We start from the raw sequence: 22460 nt of genomic DNA on the forward strand, positions 1-22460 counted from the left end.
TTGACGATGATCAAGTGGTGAGAAGAATATTTTAAGCTCTTTTGTCGAAGTACAAGTTAATAGTCTGCATTATCTACGACAACAACGATATCATGAAGATGACTCTAAGTCAAGTGCTCGGCAAGATCACCACCTATGAGATGACTATGTACATAGGTTTGAAGCTTCTTCCTCATCCGACGCTAAGAATCTTGCTCTCACAAGTAAGGAAGCATCATACCTGCATATGAAGGTGAAGATGAGGAGGCAATAGCAAGAGTCAAGCTCAAACAAAAATAATGATAATGGAGATGAAGACGAAGATGAATAGAGTAATGAAGATGAGTAAAACACATCAAGTGATGAAGAAATAGACCCCAAAGTCGCCAAGCTTATCTCTCAAGTGGAGAAGAATATCAAGAAGATCAATGTTAAGATTGATCAACAAATTTTCTTGAACGACTTGGTCAAAACTATTGATCATATCAAGAATAAGAAAAAGACCAAGAGAAAGAAGGAAACAAGGGGAAGAGCCAAAACATTTACAAGTATAGGAAGATGGGTGAGTGAAGATGAAGATTCAAGTTCAGGTGATGAGAGCTTCGTCACCCACTTCTCCAAGAGAAACTCTTTCTCAAGGTCGTCATCACACAAGCCATTATTAAACAAGTGCCTTATGATCAGAGGTATAGAAAGCGATATAAGTGATGATGAATTCGATGATGATTCTTCGTTCTATGATGAACTCTCTTATTTGATCAATGAGCAATAAATGACTTTTAAGAAACAATCAAAAGAGTTTAAGAAATTTAATACACTTAATGACATTTATGCTAGTTTTGTTTCTAATTATGAATAATTATTGAGCAAATTCAACTTGCTAAATAAGGAGCATGATGATCTTAAGCCAAAATTTGAGTGTATTAAATCTCAATATAAGGTTTCTTTGAAGCAATCTATCTCTCTATTAATTTCAAGCATAAGGTAAATACTTCTACTTTTTGCAATAAGATACGTGTTAAGCATGTTCTTGTAGAACCATCTAATAAACTCACTGCACAAGAAAATGATAAGCTCAAGTAAGAAGTCGAAAAGCTCAAGAATGACTTGACAAGATTAAAGGGTAAGAATCATGTCTAATCTCCTCAAGATAAACATGCAACCATGGTGAAAAATCTTGTGGAAGGGTCCACCGTGACATGCTTCAAATGTCATCAAGAAGTCCATAAGTCATTCCAATACAAGAAAGTCAAGAAGGAGATCCAGGAGAAGAAAGCAATGAACCTCGAACAAGACTTCTAACATCTACACTAAGCCCAACTACAAAACCAAAATCAAGAGCAACCACTACAAGATCAAGAAGAAAATAATATCAAAATAGTTGTACATATGATTAGGAGGAAGATTGTGGATAGAACAAATCTATTTGGATATCTAAGGAAGTCATTACCAATATGAAGGGGTCTTAATCGGTTTGGATTCTAAAGAAAACTTAAAGTCCATAAGTCAGCTGGATGATTTAGAGATTTGGCTCACATGATGAAATGTATGTTCAAGAAAAGAAGCCAAGTGTATAAAATTGGACACTTTAATGAAGATCATAATCATCATATACCTAAATCCCCATCCAAAGGTAATAAGGTAATGATGCTAATTGCAAAAAAATTCAATTGTTGTAGCTCATTTGCTTTATCTAGGATCGTATATGCTTATTTCAATTTATTGCAATGTCTAGTGTAGATTTTAATATGATAGGTTGCTTGTATTTTTTCTTATGAGCAACCTATATTGTTTATTAGTTAAAAGTTTTTTTCATGACATTAGTTTCACAATTGATATCTTTTATGTGTCATAAACTAATCTAGAGTACCCTTCCTCATTATTATTAATAATAAGTGCATATGTCTTGCAAGTATTCAACACTTGTATATATACATTTAAGGGTAATATATCTTATGAGTTATAATTTTGTGGCTAAATATGTTGCTAGATGTATCTTTTGTAGTCTCATAGAGAAATCAACACGTCCTAGAAGTATGCAATGTTTAAAAGCTTCAATTGGTATCATAAGCAATTTATTTCTACATTTAAGCTTACCTCCATGCATGATATGATTTAATCTTCCTACCTCTACTTATTGTCTAGATATGCATATATTGCTATATTTCTACAAGTAGTATTCATAAGTAGGTCTTATTATATATGCACATATAAAAGACGAGTTTAGATTATATCATATGAGTTTCATGAATTATGATCTTTGTTTGTATTTTTCAATTGATATCAATGCCTGCTATCCTTACAATTGGTATTATGTCATAGGATCATGATTTATGAACTCTCTCTCATGCTCTCTAACGCTTTTCCTCGAGTTTGACATATGTTTGTAGCCCTTTTTAAGATTGTTGATAAAGAGGGAGAAATTTGATGACCAAAGCAAGAAGTAAGATAAAAAAAAATCTATGAATACCGAAGTTGATAAAGGAGGAGAAGAAGAAGATACAAGAAACAACATGAGACACCTTGAAGGGGGGAGAACCTCTTGAATGGGTCGATGAAGGAAGATAGTGGCAATAGAGAAAAGGAGAGTCATAACAAAGTAGGACTAAATGGTAAGAATATGCATCCAAGTAATGTGGTAAGATTTTATGCTCTTTAAGATTGGTATAATTTATTATTTGTCACTTGCTTTGGTTATGTTGTCATCAATCACCCAAAAGAGGGAGATTGTAGCGAAAATGACTGAATTAGGTTATGATTGTAATTTTAGTGATTAATGACAACATAATCATTGAGACTAACATATTTATCAATAATATATGTTAGTAGATCTCATGGATGCAATATATCAAGAAGCCACCGCAATCGGGACAAAGATTGATTGAATTGGATAAGTCCTAGGAAGATTTACCCTGCCAGAAAATCTGATATATAGGAGTTTGCACTCGCTAGAGCATTGTGCACAGAGGTTGATAATCTCACCAGATAGTCTAATTCTCTATGTGTTGAACTCACTGGAGTATTCCTGACAAAGGGGAGAAGGCTAAGTATCTCACCGGATAGTCTAGTGATCTGCACAGGGTAACACCAGAGCATTTCTTGCAGAGAAGAATGCAAGCGTAGAAAACTTAAGATCAACCCACCGGAACGTCCGATGCTTGGTTTGTGCATATCGAAGTATGGCACTAGATCATTTCTTGCAAAGGCGACTACAAGTGCTGAAGAATGAAGATCAACTCACCAGATAGTCCGGCGATCACAGAGATAATTGCACCGGAGCATTTCCAAGGAAAAGAAGAGAAGATTTAACTCACCGAATGGTTTGATGTGAATGTAATGAACACTGGATGAATACACTAGAGCATTTTACACAAAGAGGCTGCAAATGCTCGGATGACTCACCGAAAGGTCCGATGATAGATTTGAAGGCACACCGGAGTGTCCTGTGTTCACAGAGACTTTGAGTGGAAGTTCAACAATTAGTTTCTGAGTTTGTACTCATCGGATAATCCGGTGTTAGTACCACTGTTCTCAACAGATTATCCGGTGTTAATAACTTTTCTGAGCTGTTAGGTAAACGGCTAGTTGGTGGGTTTGAGACTATACATACCCCTCCACTTAATCATTTGAAGGTGTGGCATGCTGCTGGAGTCTATAGGAAGATCATATACACTTGAGAAGACATCTAAGCCACCAAAGTGCTTACAGTGATAATTCAAAATGATTAAGCGTAAGATTATAGAGTGTATAATGCTTATAGGTTTAGAGTGAGTTGTAGCTAGGTGCTGCAACTTGAAGAAGGGATCAAGAAGTGATCGCAGCTTGTACCGTGGTACATTGGTATCTTGGAGTCTTGGTGACCGGTCGGCATCTTGAATCTTAGTGGCTCAAGTTTATTGACGCTCCAACTTATTGTGGAGCAGTAGCAAGACACGTGTACGGAGACGCGAAGATCCTTGCCTTGGTGGCTCAAGCTCTAAAGTGATCACGACAGCAAGTGACCGGATGAGAGGTTAGTGGTGAGACCTTGCCTTGGTGGCTCATCGTGCTTGAGATCTTGTCTTGGTGACTTGGTAGCTCAAGAGCTATGACCGGAAGAGACTTAGCAATCAAGAGCATATCCTTTGTGGAGCTCTAACGTGGATTAGGGGTGATATTCATGTCATCGATACTACAAGATAAAAATCACTTGTGTCGAGTTTGTCTCTTTACCTTATTTACGTTTCTACATTTACATACTTGCAATTTACCTTGTTAGAGTATGTTACAATTCTCTTAAGCGGTAGACTAGACACACTAGATAAATCTAGAGCAAATTTATATAGAAATTTAGAAGATTTATCTTGTGAAGTTTTTAGAGCCAATTTAGTTTAGGTTTCCAAGTGTACTAACCCACCCCCTTAGGATGTTACTATTCCTCATAGGCGTGATGGCTTTTGAAATTGAAAAATCAAGATTGTTGTAAAGCGTGAATAACTGCACAATATATATATATATATATATATATATATATATATATATATGTGTGTGTGTGTGTGTGTGTATGTATCAGGTCTATCATATCTTAAGGACTTGTTTGGTAGAGTTTTTTCTTATCTAAATTCTCTGAGAGGAGTGATTCTCTAGTAAAGTGATTCTTTAATGTAAGTTTTTATGAAAGAAGTGATTTTGTGCGGAAAGTGAATCAAGGAAAATTATTTTTTTTTCAGCTCTCAGTATATAGTTCATTTCAGATAATCACTTTTACGAAATCATTTTGAAAGATAAAAACTGAAAATCATCGTCTGACATGTTTTTTTTTTTGTGCAGCTTTCGTAGTTGCCGGAACTATGTGGTATGGATCAGCAACTACCCGATCGAATTGTTTGGGCCTACTCGTTATCAGTGGGATCAGGAATACTTTCAGCAAGAAATATATCGAAGAGTTAGCGATGGGTTAACCGAAAATCTTAGTTTATCAGAACTCTAACTGATTCTACTTAAAAACTAATTTAGTAACTCTACCAAACATACCCTACTCTCCCTACACCACTCATCCTAAAATTAGGCCATGTAAGCAACCAAAGCACGTAAGGTGGCATCAAATTGGCACCCTCTAATGGCCTTATCCCCCTTGAAAAAACAAGCCAAAAATTTACAAATTTTTTTGTGACAAGGGGAAGAGATAAACCACTCCAGTAAAACCCAAAAATAAATATTTTCAATTCTTTATCGTGTTGCTCCATTGTTTTTGGATGGAGCCAATGCATGGTGATGATGTCAAGTGGATGAGGAAGCTGTGTAGGAGGAGCCATCCTTCATCCCAACCTCCAATAGCTCATCCGTAACCTCCCCTTCCCGTTCTCGGTTTTCTTCCTAACAATTTCCACGTCTCCCCACATCTTTTGTTTCCATGTGCAGGAACCTCTCTCTCACCACCACCCCTCCTATATTACCTGCGCCCCGGCCACTCCCTCTTGCTCTTGCTCTAGCTCCCTTCAGTCTTCACCGCCTCCCTCTCCGTCCCGTCTTTGTGTAAAAGGTGAGAGGAATTCATCACCAGCTACGGAAGATAGTTCTGCCATGTTGTTGATTGCGTCTGCGGCTCCGATTATTCGATAAGTACTGTTTGTGTTCATGCTGTCTGCCATGCATTTCGAATGCTTTTGCATGCGTTTATGTGAGAAGAAGACTTCTTGCATGTTCAGTATTTAGTCACTGTGATCTTCATCACCACTATAGTCATCAGTTGTTACAGAATTGGGTATCTATCAAGAAATTCTATGGACTCGGTCGTGTTTTCTAACTTGTTCCGATGTGAAAACCGAGGAAAGAACGTCATAGGTGATGTTCTTATATTGTTAGCCCATAATATTTGGGTAAATTCTTAGGCTATCACCATATCGGATATTACTACTAGTGCTTTCTGGCAATTTTGAGTTTCCGTGAGGATAGGCTACTGTTGTCTAGCACTTCCATTAGACAAAATCTTTCCTTTTCTTTTATGCGATATTGTTGTCATCCTTATTTGTGCCAGGTGAGCAATTGTTTGCAGACTTTAATTATAAAAATGTTTTAACAAACTTGCATCAACCCGTGAAAAGAGAAGTTAGAAGACAGAGGCTGCATCAGTGTACATCTTCTGATGTAGAGGACGTGATACATAACTCTAGAGCAAACTAGCTAGCTCATGATAACTGAAAGCTTCCTAGCTATTGTGTTGCCTCCGGTTGAACTAACTGCGTTGTCATTTTGTGTTTTTTTACCTTCTTTTGCTACCGATTAAAACAGAGCAATAGCAATTGCCACTATCCAACGTCCAGCTTTACTGCATGCATCGAGCTGTCGTTGATCCAGGTGTAATTATACTAGCATGCAGATCATCTATAGTGAAATGCGATTTGACCATACCATCTCAAGAATATAAATTTACAAATTACAATAAAAACATAAATATTAGACGTGATAACATCATATACAAATTTAAGGTACGAAGATATGGATGTGTCACGAGAACGCCACCGAAAAAATACGTCGGAAACGATGTCGTAGTTTGATTTTAGATGGAATCCAAAAAGAGATTATCCGCTAATTTTTTTTCCTAATTTTTTATTTATTTTTATTAGTGAAACTAGTCTCATATCCGTAGCTAGTAATCAGGTATGGAGATTAGAGAACGAGGGTGGATGATAAAAAATATTAGAATATTTTATTAGATGGAAGGATAATAGGAGGAAGAGGTGACGCGCTTGTGTTTAATCTAGTGAAGATTGTTTTGGGATAAAGCTCACTCACCCTCCAAATTTTGCTTTCTGGTTGCAGAGCGGTGCGGGGACTCCTGCGGCGAAGACACCATGGGGGAGATCACCAATGTCACGGAGTACCAAGCCATCGCAAAGCAGAAGCTTCCCAAGATGATCTACGACTACTACGCCTCCGGTGCCGAGGACGAGTGGACTCTCAAGGAGAACAGGGAGGCCTTCTCCAGGATCCTGTAAGCCCTCTCGACTGCATGCTACTTCTGCATATCCCCGCAAGCTTGTATATATTGATGTAATTCAGTACAGCGCTAGTGCAAATTTTTTGTAGTCAGAGTTGATCTTGCTCGAATGCGTTTGCATTTCACCTATATTTAGTATGAATGAGCCAAGTAGTTTCTTCTATCTGTTCTAGGAGTATTAAGTTTCCTCGAGTGATCTAGTAGTCAAGCTATCCCACAAATATCTAATTCCATCATCAAACCTTGCTACGAAACCATTAGCGCTAAAATCTGAATCATATAAAGTACAGTTAGCACACGGCCAACCTGAACCTTTTATTCAGTAACATTATGCCTTTGTAATTGTACCATAAAAGATTAATGTTCAGTAATTTCTGCTAGTCTGGTATAGTCGTGCATTTTTCAGTCTTTCCTTTCGGTTATCTTGTAGGCGTCAGAATCTGACTACAATCTTTGTGTGATCAGGTTCCGCCCTCGCATACTGATCGACGTCTCGAAGATTGATATGACCACAACAGTTCTGGGGTTCAAGATATCAATGCCCATTATGATTGCTCCCAGTGCTATGCAGAAAATGGCTCACCCAGATGGTAATATATATATATATATATATATATATATATATATATATAGGACACCTATTCTATACTCCTAGGAGTATGTACTCCCACATGCAATATACCACCTAAACAAACACTTTATACTCTTTTATCATTTTTAGTATACTCTAATACTAATTCTAAGATACTCCAATATGAGTTGTATGAAAAAAAATTCAATGTTAGCCTTTCATTTTTGCTATATACTCTTTTTTATACATAAAAGAAGTATATACGCAAATTAAGATAAAAATCATGGAATTTCATAAAAATTTTCGTGGGATTTGTATTGTAGTATCTTATAATTACTAATGAAGTATATTTAAAGTGATAAAGAAGTATAACTCATGTGTAAAAGTGGTATATGAGAGGTGGGAGTACATACACCCAGGAGTACATACTAGTTTTCCTATATATATATATATATATATATATATATATATATATATATATATATATATATATATATATATATATATATATATATATATATATATATATATATATATATATATATATATATATATATATATATCGTTGTAACGCTTCATTTAGGTTCATAATTTGTTTGCATAATCCAATCATGTCCTTGTAGCTGGCCTAAATCATGTAGGGTTCTATTCATTCAATGACATTTTTTTTTCGAAACGATGGTAGGAGATCTACCGATTTTATTAGACTAGGAGTAAAAAAATTTTACCTCAAAAAAAAAAAAAACAGGCACCACAGGGAACCGAGAGCTGGGAAAACCAGCTCTGGCTCAAGAGAAAGACCAAATTACAACCGTTTAAGCAAGATTACGAAAAGGTAAGAACAACTAAAGCCGTAACCGAGCTAGGAAAAACTCATCTAAATCGACCTTAATCTTGTTTGCCACCGCGAACATTCACTCAATGACATCAATATCTCACTATACTTAGTAATCATGCCCATGTACTGAAAGTCAACTAAAGCATTGCCATCTGCGCAATCGGACAATATAAGTTGTGTAGCATATGTTTCTTGTGGTAACTCATGAGATATCGTATGTCTTCAGGGGAGTACGCAACTGCGCGGGCAGCATCAGCAGCAGGAACTATCATGGTTTGTTGCTGTCCTGATGACACACACCAAATTTTCTTTTTCTCTGATGAATAATAACCAAACAAAACAGTAATCAAATGCATGTCATGTTCTGAAAGATGGTCATGAACTTGTTTGTCAGACACTGTCATCATGGGCTACTTCAAGCGTTGAGGAGGTTGCCTCAACCGGGCCAGGAATCCGTTTCTTCCAGCTATATGTAAGCATGTCACACTACTCCTGTCAGGCAGTTTGTAGTAATATTATACATTTTTTTTCCCTGAAGATGAGGGCTTTGCCATGTATGCCATGAATCTTTGTAGGTGTACAAGAACAGGAAAGTGGTGGAGCAGCTGGTCAGGAGAGCCGAGAGGGCTGGGTTCAAGGCGATCGCGCTCACCGTGGACACTCCGCGCCTCGGCCGTCGCGAAGCGGACATCAAGAACAGGTCGGTTTTTGGCTTCCCTTGCCTTATCAGATCTCAAAATGCGTTCCATCCATGCATCCTGACATGACTAAGCACCATTGTTTGTCCTGTTGCAGGTTCGTTCTGCCGCCATTCCTGACACTGAAGAACTTTGAGGGTCTGGACCTTGGCAAGATGGACCAGGTTTGTGCCAGCTTCGCAGTTCATTGCCGACCGTTTATGTGCAGTTTCTGACGCATGGGTGCATGCGTGGTGCGTCCCTTTGGCGTTTGCAGGCCAATGATTCTGGGCTGGCGTCGTACGTTGCTGGACAAATCGACCGCACCCTAAGCTGGAAGGTAGTGTTGCCGTCACGTCTCTCTCACGATCTTGCTTCGATATGACGATGCAAACGCTGGAAACATAAATCTTGAGACTGCCTTTTGTGAATGTGTAGGATGTCAAGTGGCTGCAGAGCATCACCTCGCTGCCGATTCTGGTCAAGGGAGTGATCACTGCAGAGGACGGTAAGATTCTTCAGAACTAGCCTTCTCTCTCTCTACGAGTATTACACGAATACGTGAGTCGGAATGACACTGACGTCGATGAAATCTGATAATCGTAGCGAGGCTCGCCGTCCACTCCGGCGCGGCTGGCATCATCGTGTCGAACCACGGCGCGCGTCAGCTGGACTACGTCCCGGCCACCATCAGCGCCCTCGAGGAGGTACGATGCACCCTTCTTTGTCAACTAACGTGGTCGGCAAAGCATGCAGCGAGACGATAACAACGCTGTTCTTGTGCACGTACCTCAGGTCGTGACGGCCACGCAGGGGCGCATCCCGGTGTACCTTGACGGCGGCGTCCGCCGTGGCACCGACGTCTTCAAGGCCCTCGCCCTGGGCGCCGCCGGCATCTTCGTAAGTGACCACACGCACGGACCAGCTCCCATCCTACATATATGCATTCTCGCGCCTCCATGCATGTGCCAACGGAGTAATCCTTGTGCATTGTTGTTGTTCAGATCGGGAGGCCGGTGGTGTTCGCGCTGGCGGCGGAGGGCGAGGCCGGCGTCCGGAACGTGCTGCGGATGCTGCGGGAGGAGTTCGAGCTCACCATGGCGCTCAGCGGCTGCACGTCGCTCGCCGACATCAACCGCAGCCACATCCTCACCGAGGGCGACCGCCTCCGCCCCACGCCCAGGTTGTGAACGCCCCCCTTGCCGGCCGCTACGTACCAAGCTCCTCGCCTATCAATCAACGATGCCCCGACGGCGGGCCGGTGAGCTCGCCGTACGTGCATGCAAATAATCCGCACCCTGTACTTATGTGGTGACGTTAAAAATTAGCGCCAGATCGATGGTGTTTCCGGCCGGCCGGTGGGTGGATGGATTGATGGATGATTTTGCAGGTGGACGTCTTATAAATTCGGTCGTGTTTGCATCATCCGTGGACAATACGAACTTGTGATCGGATCTTATATTTACTATGTATACCCGTTCTACACTTACAAGTTTGTGCTTTGCTTGCAATCGAGACGCCTCCAGTGTCAAAAAAGAACTGAAGCTTTTGGTGCTCCTGGCTGGGCGCGCCATGCATAACTTCCAATCCTGACGATCCATCGGCGACTTGTTGCGATCTCAAAATCAGCTGAGTCTCCGATCAGCTGCGCGCTATAGACCCAACCAAGCTCCCACCGTTGTTGATCTGGCCACTTGTTTCGGAAAATTACAGTGCAATTGATCTTTCATCACATAACGAACAATACACTGAGTGATGTGAAACTTGTCGAAATTGACTAATCTTTCCTGTGATTTGTGTCTTGTGATATTCAGTTATCTAGCTGGTCACAAAATACAAGTCATGTTGCACAAACACCGATCCTTTCGTGGGATTTGCGTTGCACGTACGTACAAACTGAAAAATAAGAAGATCGGTAGATTGATTTGAGATTTCGCCACACATTCAACCATGGGCAGCTCTTCTATTTATATACGTCAAGTTACAGATATGCAACGTGAGTTGGATACAATCTCAACTGAGTTAGGTTTATCTCTAAACACGTTTATCTCCAACTGTATGCACACGTGATCAATCATCTTAACACGCTCCCGCGATCTCAGCCGGTTTCTATGAGACTGAGATCGTTGTAGAATCTTCGAAACAAATGTCTGAGGAAGTGGCTTCGTGAGAATATTTGCAACTTGATCTGTTGAAGAGATGAACGGAACTCGAGCTGCCGTTGCGCAACCCATTTTTGCATAAAGTGAAAATCTATTTCAACGTGTTTAGTGCGAGCATAAAATACACTACTACAATAAATATCATCACTACCGATTCAAAATTCACATCACTGCCGGTTTTTGAACCGACAGTGAATTAGCGACAGTGATAATTCATGATTATCACTCTTGGATTACGAACCAACAGTGATAATCTTTTTATATGTGCAAAATACTTTACCGCGAACTCTTCAGTATGGGGATATGTTCACCCCATGCTAACACCCTATGTCAAAATATTTGAGGTAGAGTATTATATGCTTAAATCTAAAAATAGAAGCAGATGTTGCGAAGCTACTGCACTAAGAGCTCTCGAGATGTTCCACGTCAAAGAGCTCCTGATGCAGTAGCTCTGTTCCATCCGTTATACATCTTGCATGCTCTTCAGACGTTCTGACTGAATTTACTATGAGAGTGACAATAGTAAGTCTAAACGAACGACAAAGACACAATATTTTACACTCAAACGGAGAAGGAGCTGTGCCTTTTGCCATTCCTTTAGATCTATTTATTACCACAACTATCTTCACACAACAATCGCGTAGTGGAGAAGTGGAAGGAGGAGATGAGTAGACGGAGAAGGCACATAGCCACATGTTAGCTCAAGAGACGGTGGGCTCGGCGAACGTCGTGAGGTGGCGGTGAGAGGAGATGAGAAGACAGAGAGTGTCACATCCCAAAAAATCTGATCTAGTTTAAGAGTAAATAATCATCATGGTATCATGTTTTTGCATGGATGATTTATCAATTTAAGTATCTAAAGCATGTTTGAAAGAAATTTACCCATTATGGATCGATGCGTGTTTTCACCGCATATATGTATTTATAATTGTGGGTGGAAATGGTTTAGAACAAGTTAGAAAGACCTCAAAGACTTTGGAGAAGAAGAAGAAAAGAAAAAAGAAGAAAAAGGAAAAAGAACAAAGCTTCTAGCACAAGGACCGTTCTCGCGGTTTGGCTACCACATATTCGGATAATGGATGAATGAACCAATTATCGTACACCATGTTGACAGACACTTGCCGCACGTCCCTATGGCATGTAAGAGAAAAAGAATAAGGACATGCATGGTGGCGGGGAGCTGGAGGTGTCTGGGACATGCTCATGGTAACCCCGATGCCATAGGGGTATATACAAGTGGGTAGTTTTATGTATGAGAAAAGTTATCTCAGGTGCTAAGAGGATAGAGCGGAGTCGTGTGGGTAAAGATGTACTCGCTACAGGGTGTAAGAACAATTCGAATTATTGCGCTCTTAGTCATGAGCATGCTTCTGTCCATACGCATCAATCGTAAAGTTCCGTTATTAGATTGTTATGGTATGTTAGGAAGTGGTTATGATGGTTGATGATTAGTTGAGACGGTTCAAGTTGCACTTATGTTTATATTGATGATCTCAGGATAGAATGGTACAACGTTAAGTGTAGATGCTCACATACTTGAGTCCAAAAAAGGTGTTTGCATGTGAATTCAATTAATCTTATAGCCGATTTCTTGCTACGCATCCTCAATTGCATAATCTTTTGAGTCGGGTTATTATATGTATAGGTTATGGATTAAGGGAGGGAGGGTTGTCATATCCCAAAAATCCTGATCTAATTTAAGCGTGCATAATCATCATGGCATCATGTTTTAGCGTGGATGATTCATTAATTTAAGTATTTAAAGCATGTTTGAAAGAAACTTACCCATTGTGGATTGATGCGTGTTTCCATCGCAAATATGTATTTATAATTGTGGGTCGAAATGGTTTAGAACTAGTTAGAAAGACCTCAAAGACTTTGCAGAAGAAGAAGAAAAGAAAAAGGAAGAAAAAAGAACGAAGCTTCTAGCACAAGGACCGTTCTCACGGTCTGTTCGAGATTTCCCGCAATCTGACCACCAGAGCGAGGTTTATGACTTAAGCCACCGACCAACTCTCTCTCTCTCTCTCTCTCTCTCTCTCTCTCTCTCTCTCTCTCTCTCTCTCTCATTTTCACTCCACTCTCTTCCTTCACCCACACCAAGCGAGAGAGAAGGAGAGATCATCTTCAACATCCCTGACAATCAGACATCGACGGAGAGGACTTCCCAGAGCTCCCCGAAGGCTTCCCCAAGCTCCTCCCCCTCTTCTCCATCGCCGGAGACGTTTCCTTGCAAGATCTACCACCTCGAAGCCGATAACCACTCCGGGAGCCCGATCAGCGAATCAAAGCTTCCTCGGAGCGAGCTAAACTGGTGGAAACCTTCCCTACACCGAGGCAAGCCTTCCCCTACCATTTTCTTGTTGTTTTTGAGCTCTAGACGATCCCCATTTGGTTTAAACTGAGTTGAACCCGAGCTCAACACTAGTTATAGATCTCATCCATGGGGTTTCTTGAGTTTTGGCCCGTGCTTGTCGTTCGAGCCAACCAAGAAAACATTCCCTAGTCCTGTTGAGCACTTTGGTACACTTCACGGTCAAAGGCAACATCAGAGCCTTTGCCGGTGACCTCACCGAGGTGGCACAGGTAGGGACAGCGGTCTGGCCACCATTAGAGCCAGTTTGACCGCTAGTTAAGGCTAAGTTGGTTCAAAATATCAGTCAAACTCCATAGTCAGGAGTTAGACCGCCCCTGGGCTGGTTTGACCGCCAGCACCGGTCTGGCGGTTTGACCATCAGACTTACACGGTACCATTTTTTTCTCTGCAACCCGACGGTCTGACCATCGCCTGGTCTAGTCTGACTGCTAGCTACTCAGAACCCTAAGAACTTAGGTTGTCTTATCCGTGGTTTAAGCCTTTCCTAACCAAAATCGTTTAGCGATCCTTTGCAACTGCTTTCAAAAATCAACGCTTTATTGTTGATCGATCATGTATTATAAGCATATATTTCCATCGTTCATTGGTTGATTTGATGCATTCTTGATTTATCTAGAGAGTGAAGCGCCGACGATTCACGCGGTCGAGGCCGACTCCAAACCGGATCCGTACGTGGTTGAAGTACAGGAGCAACAAGGCAAGCATCTAATCCAACAAACACATGCATGACATTATATCTTGCATCATCCCATACATATACCACAATGTACAAAGAACCAAACATTCCCTAATACTCGAATAGCAACACGTAATCTTGGTTACTAACACTTGCACATTAGTCACTTATGTATGCTTGTATCAATGAACATGTTTATAGAATGATGCTGTCCATAGATATGATTATCTGATGCTTAATTTTTTATAAATATATATATTTGTTGGAACAGACGATTTTTTTTTTCATAAATTTGAAATATTTATTGGAACAGATGAATACTTTTTGATAAATGTACTCAGGTATCAATAATCTCGAGTACAGTACAGATGTGTTAAACTTACAGATGTTGTCCACGTCTATTGTTAATTGAAATAATTTGTCCATGTCTTTCTGGTCTTGCTGCTTTAATTTTTTTTTTATCTATGCTGCTTTAAACTTGGTCTGTATTGATGCCTTGATGGTCAGTGGACTTGTGGTGAACTGGTGATATGCACAAGCACAGTAGTCTATGTTTGGGCGCCTTTTAAAGCTTTTGCTCCTGCTATTGTTATGGTCTTGTGTTCCTCTTAAATTCCTGTCAATTTTACATCTCAGATGTGCATTTTCGTGCTATAATCTTCTTGTTGAAAGTTGATACATGTTCATGGTTCTCAGGGCTGGGTACCCGTCGGGCACGAGATATTTTGTTGACTTTGGAGGAGGGAAGTTCTAGCAAAGCCCGGTGAGGAGAGCCCCGTTGCCATCCCTGCTCCCCATCGGAGAAAATGACACACACAATCCTTGTGTCGGGTTGGTCATGCATGCATATGTGTGGATCCATGGAGATCCGTAATAAGTTGGAACATGACAAGTGCCGCGGCAAGTGGTGTCCGGACACACCCCGAACAGTAACTCCCCATCTTTCCGTACTCGCATCCATATCCAGTACTAGTACTACCAGGCGCGTTCCCAAAAAGTTTTTGATTCTTTTTCTATACACCATTATAAAATCCCTACAGGGGTACCATTGAACTGCTCCAGCGAGTAAACTAGAGCTTTCGTCCAGGACAGCACTCCAAATTGATCCGTAGATGGTCCTAGCTGCTAGCCGAGCTAGTAGCTGCAGGGTTCCACTCACGCAACGGGCCAAAACGCCAACAACACATCAACTCGAACAACTGTGGATTCGTTCCCTTCCCGAGTTGTAGAAAATAGGTACATGTCCTACTTAGTATAGCTTTTGCTTATAAATTTTGAAAATTATGTGAAAGTTATATTATAAATAGATTTTGAGAACTGTATAATTTAGACAAGCAGAATTTGCTTTTTATAGATTTAGAAAACGGTTGGTGTAGATAATCTGTGGCAAACAGGACCACATACTCAAAAAAAGAAGAGTCCAAACAAACCAATTTTCAGTACAGCCGCATGTTACTTATATTCAAAGGGAGTCAGTACGACGGCGAGAGATCTCTCCTCTCGGCGTCGGCCGCTAGCTGACAAACAGAGACGAGTACCAAACCCGCCATCGCTTGTGTGTGCCACAAAGAATCACACGCGAGTGGTAACCAAACAGCTGCTGCTTCGGACACACCGCTCCATGCGCTGCGCACAAGGGTACAAGAGGGTGCAGTGCCGGGACCAAGCAGTGCCAGGACCATCCGTTTGTCAGGACGCCGCAACCACAGGGCAACGGCATTACTAGCTGACGGTGGGCTCGGCCTCTCACATGGCTGGGTGAAAACGGGATAGAAATTGAAGGATTATGTAGTAAATATAGAAGATAACAATAGCTATTTAATATTATTCACGTCTGATTTTAGATTTGAGAAAAAAGAAATGATATAGGATGACTGGTATCTATTTGAAGTATTTGAATGTTATATGTGATCTAGAAGGCTATTATGATTTTACTGAAAACATGATAACATATGGATATATTATCATATTCATAGATAGATAATACTGAATTCTCTTATTTTTATATCTCAACGATCATTCTCTATAGGCTTATTTTGATTGCATCACTATATTATTTAATATGTTGTGTAGGGATGCAAACAAAGTAAAAAATTTATATCTATTTCACTAATCGGAAGCTTACGGCACCGGGTCAGGGCAGGACCACGCTAGTTTCAGACCCATTGGGGGGCAAGGACATGTGTAGAAATCGTCCTGTAAGATCATTAGGTTCGGATCTGGGTCTTATTTTACACCGTGAGTACCCCACGAGCCCCAAAATCCTAGATCAGAGGCCCATTAACCCCTTGCGGCCTTTTACACACCAGAACGGTAGTCCAAATCCACACCACCACACCCTCACGAGTTACGACTCACAGTTCCTGCCTTCCTCCGCAGCTTTACGCGCCACCAATCACCGTTGTGACCCATCAGGCAATTATCGCGTCGCAACAGCCATCGAGGCCCTCGTCGATGCCTTCACCTAGACACCCCAGCTGGTGTTGCCGCCTGTCGAGACGCCATGGCCTGCAGTTATATACACCGTTGCGGACCATCAGGCGACCACCACGCAGCAGCAGCAGCCGCCAAGACCCTCATTGATGCCTTCCCCCAACCTCACCAGTTGGTGTCATTGCCTATCGGGGGCTAATGCAAGAGGAGGTGCATAACTCATTGGTGGTGGAGATCTTTGGCTACGGCGACTCGACGACAGCCGAAGATGGGACTTTGGGCGACGGTGGCTTGAATCTAGTGGTGTCGCCGATGGAGCTCTGATGCCGCAGAGATAGAGTAGGCCGCACCTCTCACATTTCTACGAGACCTAGACCTCATGGAGGTCTCTCCCCACCGATTCCCAGCATGGGGAGCCCACAAATGTCGCCCTTCACCGAGAGAAGATGTGTCGCTACTTGCAGAGGAAATTGACCGCATGTGAGGAGAACAGGGTTGGCAAGGAGGGGAAAATAGTCCCCCGTCAGGTTTTGAGTCCTCATCAGGGTCCGGTGTGGTTTTACACCCATTATGCTTATCAGGGCCAAGTTGGGTTTAAGGTGTGATTCTTCTTCATCCATCCTCGATCCGATCTGTTTCCACTCTTATGCGACACTATCTACTCTGATTCAGATCATAAAAAATAAAATATATAATAAAAAATAGCTATCAATTCCAACTTATAAAAAATATAAATATAAGGTAGGATAGGAAATAAGTTATATCCGTCCATATCGATCACACTCCCTCGCATGCCCTGCCGACTCGGCTGGTCCCGAACTTGCACGGTGACGACACCGCTGCCGAGCTGAGCCGTAGCCGCAGCAGTAGCGAACTAGCGACCGCCAGCTGTGGCTCGCACCGCAATGGCTGTCCACGCCACGCGCGCGCAGGCCTGTACGTCGCCGCCCGCGACCACGTTGCCGGCCCGCGGACCATTCGCGTGCGCCGGCACGGACACCATGTCGACATGCACGGCGCACTTGCCTCTCTTTCCATGGTCGATCCCGCGAGCGGTGAACCACACGCCAGTTAGCTGGTTGCCGCCACACATCGCTAGCTCCGTACGGATGGGAAGGGTGGTGGCAGCCAGAGAGAGAGAGACAGAGAAGAGGGGCTTGACGCCGGCTGTGCTTTGTGCGGTTGACCGCGACAGGGACAGACTCGACAGGCCGCGAAACGGAGCCTCCCTGCCCTGCCGATCGACCCTCCCAAGAGATGCTTCTGTTGCGCGCGTTCATCAGTCACGGCTGGAATCAAATGCTAGATCAGGGCACGTCCTTTCGCTACCAGGCCACAAAAGATCTGTCCGTACTGCACTGCACATGCTCATGTCGCTGCTGCGGCTCCTATTGCTATAGGACCATGTACCGGAGCTGGGACCCCGGCGCCGGCGCACAGATGGCGACAAGGCCTCCCTGCTGTGCCATTGGACGGCACCGGTTTGTCCCTCGGGTGCGTGACTGAACTGGGCGCGTCCTGCAGATAGAAACCCATCCTAGAACTTGCTACTTCGGCGTCGTGAACTCATGCTCCCTACCGCTGATCAGTAGATTTATTTTACTGTCCCCTGATATTATTTTTTCGACGAATCTGTCTATTCTACTTTTTTTTCGAAGAATCAGCCCCATGATGTACTAGTAAATCAATACGAGTACCTATGTGATCAATAGGTAATCGCAATAAGTTAGAAAAAAGTTCAGTTTCTTCAGATTCCGCGGCACAGTACAGCGAAGTGCGCATCCAGTTCCTAAACATGATCGAGCGAGATGGGACACGGACCAAACAAATATTGCTGATACATACCCACCCAACCCAATAGCATCAGTAAATTGACTGGCATGCCTCTCATCCAGCCAGAAGGCACAGCAAGTAAACATTGAGGCCACGTGCCCGCCGTCGGATGGCATCTCGACGGCGACCCCGTCTCTGTCCGGAGGCAGGGGATCCTCAGATAACATAAAATAATATCAGGCCATGCCGAGCATGAGCTCGAGCAACAGTGAGGCTGATGCGAGGGCATTGTGCTGCCACATGCTTGAGCCACTGGTGACTGGTTGCAGGAGCAGGTGAATACTGAGTACACGCGAGAGCACGGCGAACCCCCGACAAACAACCGGAGGTCCAAACGAGGATTAAACAAAGGCTCAAGAATAGAAAAGATGAACAATTAAGAACATGGCAAACAGGAAAAGAGGGAGAGAGACGGGTACTGACATACAGGTGAGGAGAGAGATAGAGGGAGGGAGGGAGGGAGAGGAGGAGGCAAGGGGAGTGATCAACGTGCCTAAGAGCTAATTAAGGCCGCACGAGTAGCGTACAGATAGGGTGGTACATGATTAACCGTCGGCGGCTAGCTAGAGCCTGAGGCTGAGGTTGAGGTCGAGCTCCCCGCCGTCGTCGTTGTTGCTGCTGCCGTCGGCGCCGGCGGAGGTGGTGATGGTGCTGGATGGCGAGGCGGTGGTGGCGACCGCGGAGGCGGTGGGCCCGTGGGAGCCCCTCCTCCAGTTGAGCATGTCGATCAGGTCGTCGAGGCCGGCGCCGGGCTGGTCGGCTGCGGCGCGCCCGCTGCTCAAGGCCGCCTGGTGCGTGGCGTAGCGCGCGCGGGGGGCCAGCACGACGGTGCCGTCGCCCGCCGCCGCCGATGCCCCAGCCGCCGCCGCCGCCGCCGCTGCGCCCTCGTGTGGCGCGTAGTACTGGAGCCCGCTGGATCCCACGACGCTGGAGCTGTGGGAGGCGATGGCGAACGACGCCGGCACGGCCGCGTACCCGTGGCCCACGTACGCTTGCGCCGGCGGGAGACCACCGACCCCCACCCCCGCCGCCGTCCAGGCAGCACTCACTCCGGAGACGCCGCCGTAGCCGCCTGTGGCAGGAGGACTCGGCGGCACGGCGGCCGCCGTGGCATTGGGTGGCGGGGCCATGTAGAAGTACGGGTTCCAGCCGATGCTCCGCTCCTTCTTGTGCGCGTTCTGGTGGCCGCCCAGCGCCTGCGACTTCAAAAACTTCTTGTTGCAGAAGAGGCACGGGAACAGCCGCACGTCCTTGCCGTCGATGCACGCCGTCGCGCCTTCTTCTCCTCCTCCCACCCCGCCACTGGACCCCGGCGACGGCGCCAGCGTCAGCGACAGGTCGGCCGCCTGCGGTGGGGAGGAGTCCATCCCCGGCCCGATATTTGTACGAGGAAACGCGACGAAAGAGGGAGAGGGAGAGAGGGAAGCTATTGCACGGTGACGCGATATGATATTTGCGATATGATAACTAGGAGACCGAGCTGACTAGCTGAGGAAGTGTGGTTTGGTCTAGGAGAAAGGGGACGGCTGGTTTTTCTATATATGGAAACGGGAGAAACTAGTCACGCGAATGCCAACACCACAGCACTCATACAGTATTTTGTGTGTGTTTCACGTCGACTAGCTAAAGCTGTACCGCTGCTATATGAGCCTACGAGTGGCTCGAAATGGTACTGCAACTTGGCAACAGAGTAGGGTTATGATGAATAAATAAAGGGGAGAATGTACACACGAGTGGAGGAGAAAGGAGAAAAGAAGACAAGCCCCACTCACTCGTATAGCACCCGTGGTGGCGATGGGAATATATGCGGCGCGAGTGGGAGTACGGGGACCTCTGTAGCGGCCGTGCCCCGCAGGCAGGCGGGGTCTCTCGCGCGCGCGGGTCCAGGCAGTGCAACTGTGCGAGTGGAGGCGAGGTCCGGCAGTGCAACTGTGCGAGTGGAGGCGGGCCGGGCGACGGCCACGGGCGAGGCTGGGGCTGATTGGCTGGGGCGGGGAGGTGGGAGGCCACATGGTGGCACGCCATAGGGAGGAGCTCAGGTCAGATCAGACCCGTACAGCGCAATAATTTCGTGTCTCCGCTTGGGCCCTTGCGAGAAAACGAGGCTCCGGCCACCGTCAACAGGAGTCGCGGCGGCATCCTACCACACATGCTTTACCGTGTGTTTGGATGTCGGTAATGGTATGGCTTCCGTCCGGACGAAGCGGTCAGGATATCAGCCGATCCGTTGTTTGGATAAATGAATGAATGGAACCATCTTATTCAGGATAAGGTGGTTCAAGATTTCTAGAATATTCTCATATCCTGAACGACCAGTACGCCAAAATCAGCCACACCACACGCCTGAGTCATCCGCTATGAACAGTAGTTAAAAATCAGATCTTCTGTCGCTCTAAAAATAAAGGTTTTTTCTCGCTATAAAAATTCTAAAACTTTTTATATGTGTTACATAATTTATGATCAATCTATTTTAATTAGATTCATAAAAAATCCTGTTTAGAATTTAAATTAAAATTCTAAAAAAACAACTTTTATAACTTATAATAATTGTTATGGCTTAAATAATTTCTAAAAGATCTAAAAAATTCACTAATATTATGGACTAATTTTTAAGATTATTTTTAGCCCTATATTATATGATGAAAAAATAAATTTCTTTGTAATACTTAATTTATATGTATTTTTATCATCTTATAAAGTCCATCTAAGATCAATCTATGTAGGTAACCAAACAGAACATTATATCAAGTCATCATCTTCCATATAACCAACAAAACAAAAATATATATCATCCTAAAAAGCTAATTAAACATCAGACATATATCTGTCTATACAGGATCAACCCATCCAACTGAACTATTCTATACAAGATCATCTCCTGTAGAACAAACAAACACTATCTTAGTGAATGGGGTAGATTAGTTGATCACCACGGTAGACAACAAATGTCTAGCGCAAGAGCTTATTTGTCTCAATTGGAAATTGAAAAAAAATTGAATTATTCAATCTGTAGAAGTTAGTGGGACCCTAATTGTTAAATTGTTACAAGCTAAATTACAATAAAAATTTATTTATTTTAATTTACAGATTATAAATAACAATTCACAATCCACGCTGAAACAAAATCTGAATACAGAAATACCTTCATGGATCACCCAACCACAAGGGAGTCCCGGTCAGTTGTTCAGCAACAGGAGTTCAGCTGTTCTGTGGCAGAGCGGGAGTAGCACGCAACGACCGGGTCAATCTGGGCTGGAAAGATGTATTCCGTAGTACAGACGTTTGGGAATAAACTATGTATCCGTATTCATGATTCAGTCTGACTGACACTGGTTTGGTTTGATTCCAGGGGCACCAGAAAATGTAGTAGTTTCTAAATACGGAAGTTCCCATGGACCAAGATTCCCAAGCTGTAAATTAACAGGCCAGTCCGGACAGGTGGATAATATATAGTCTCTCCCAGTCCAGAACATGCCCTAGTTACCCCATATGGAAAAGCAAACAAAGTGTAAGCACAACGGTGAAGCTTGAAAGAGACCCAAGGTCTTCTGGTCCAAGTATTATAATACTACTACTTACGCCACTAAACTACGAGGATTAGACGTAACACTTGAATCAATACCCTACACGATCAACTCAACTGTGGGAGAAGGATAAAAAACACAACCGGTAAACTTTCGACCTGAACTGAAACAACACAGGCAGCAGCAGGCTTTCTCACTCTGTCACGTCCCCCCTCACGCTTTTGTCCAAACGGATACACATCCATCCATCGGTTCCCGTCCAAAAAGGACTTGTTTCTAACTCGGCTGGAAAAGAATTTTATTAAGAATTTTGCTAGTTAACTGTCTAAGAAATCTGTTGGATTACTTACCTTACTACCGGGAATAAGATTCGTACGGGACACCTCTTTCTCTACCTCTGACGAACTCCAT

General features: G+C 43.5%; 2 protein-coding genes across 2 annotated transcripts; one reads left to right on the forward strand and one right to left on the reverse strand.

Moving 5' to 3' along the window:
* The first annotated feature begins 5336 nt into the window (after positions 1-5336).
* On the forward strand, positions 5337-10555 carry LOC133913476 (glycolate oxidase 1). Its single transcript, XM_062356643.1, has 12 exons — positions 5337-5500; positions 6781-6952; positions 7424-7548; positions 8594-8640; positions 8762-8839; positions 8943-9067; positions 9163-9229; positions 9322-9384; positions 9483-9552; positions 9651-9751; positions 9840-9944; positions 10049-10555. The coding sequence occupies exons 2-12, from the start codon at positions 6813-6815 to the stop codon at positions 10232-10234; spliced, it is 1107 nt and encodes a 368-aa protein (XP_062212627.1). The 5' UTR covers positions 5337-5500; positions 6781-6812; the 3' UTR covers positions 10235-10555.
* An 8311-nt stretch (positions 10556-18866) lies between these two features.
* Positions 18867-20298, reverse strand: LOC133913478 (zinc finger protein STAMENLESS 1-like). The gene has a single exon (XM_062356645.1). It carries the CDS (start codon positions 19890-19892, stop codon positions 19089-19091), a length of 804 nt encoding a protein of 267 aa, XP_062212629.1. The 5' UTR covers positions 19893-20298; the 3' UTR covers positions 18867-19088.
* Between the last annotated feature and the right edge of the window lie 2162 nt (positions 20299-22460).

This window comes from Phragmites australis, chromosome 3 (genome assembly GCF_958298935.1).
Source record: "Phragmites australis chromosome 3, lpPhrAust1.1, whole genome shotgun sequence".
Lineage (NCBI taxonomy): Eukaryota > Viridiplantae > Streptophyta > Magnoliopsida > Poales > Poaceae > Phragmites > Phragmites australis.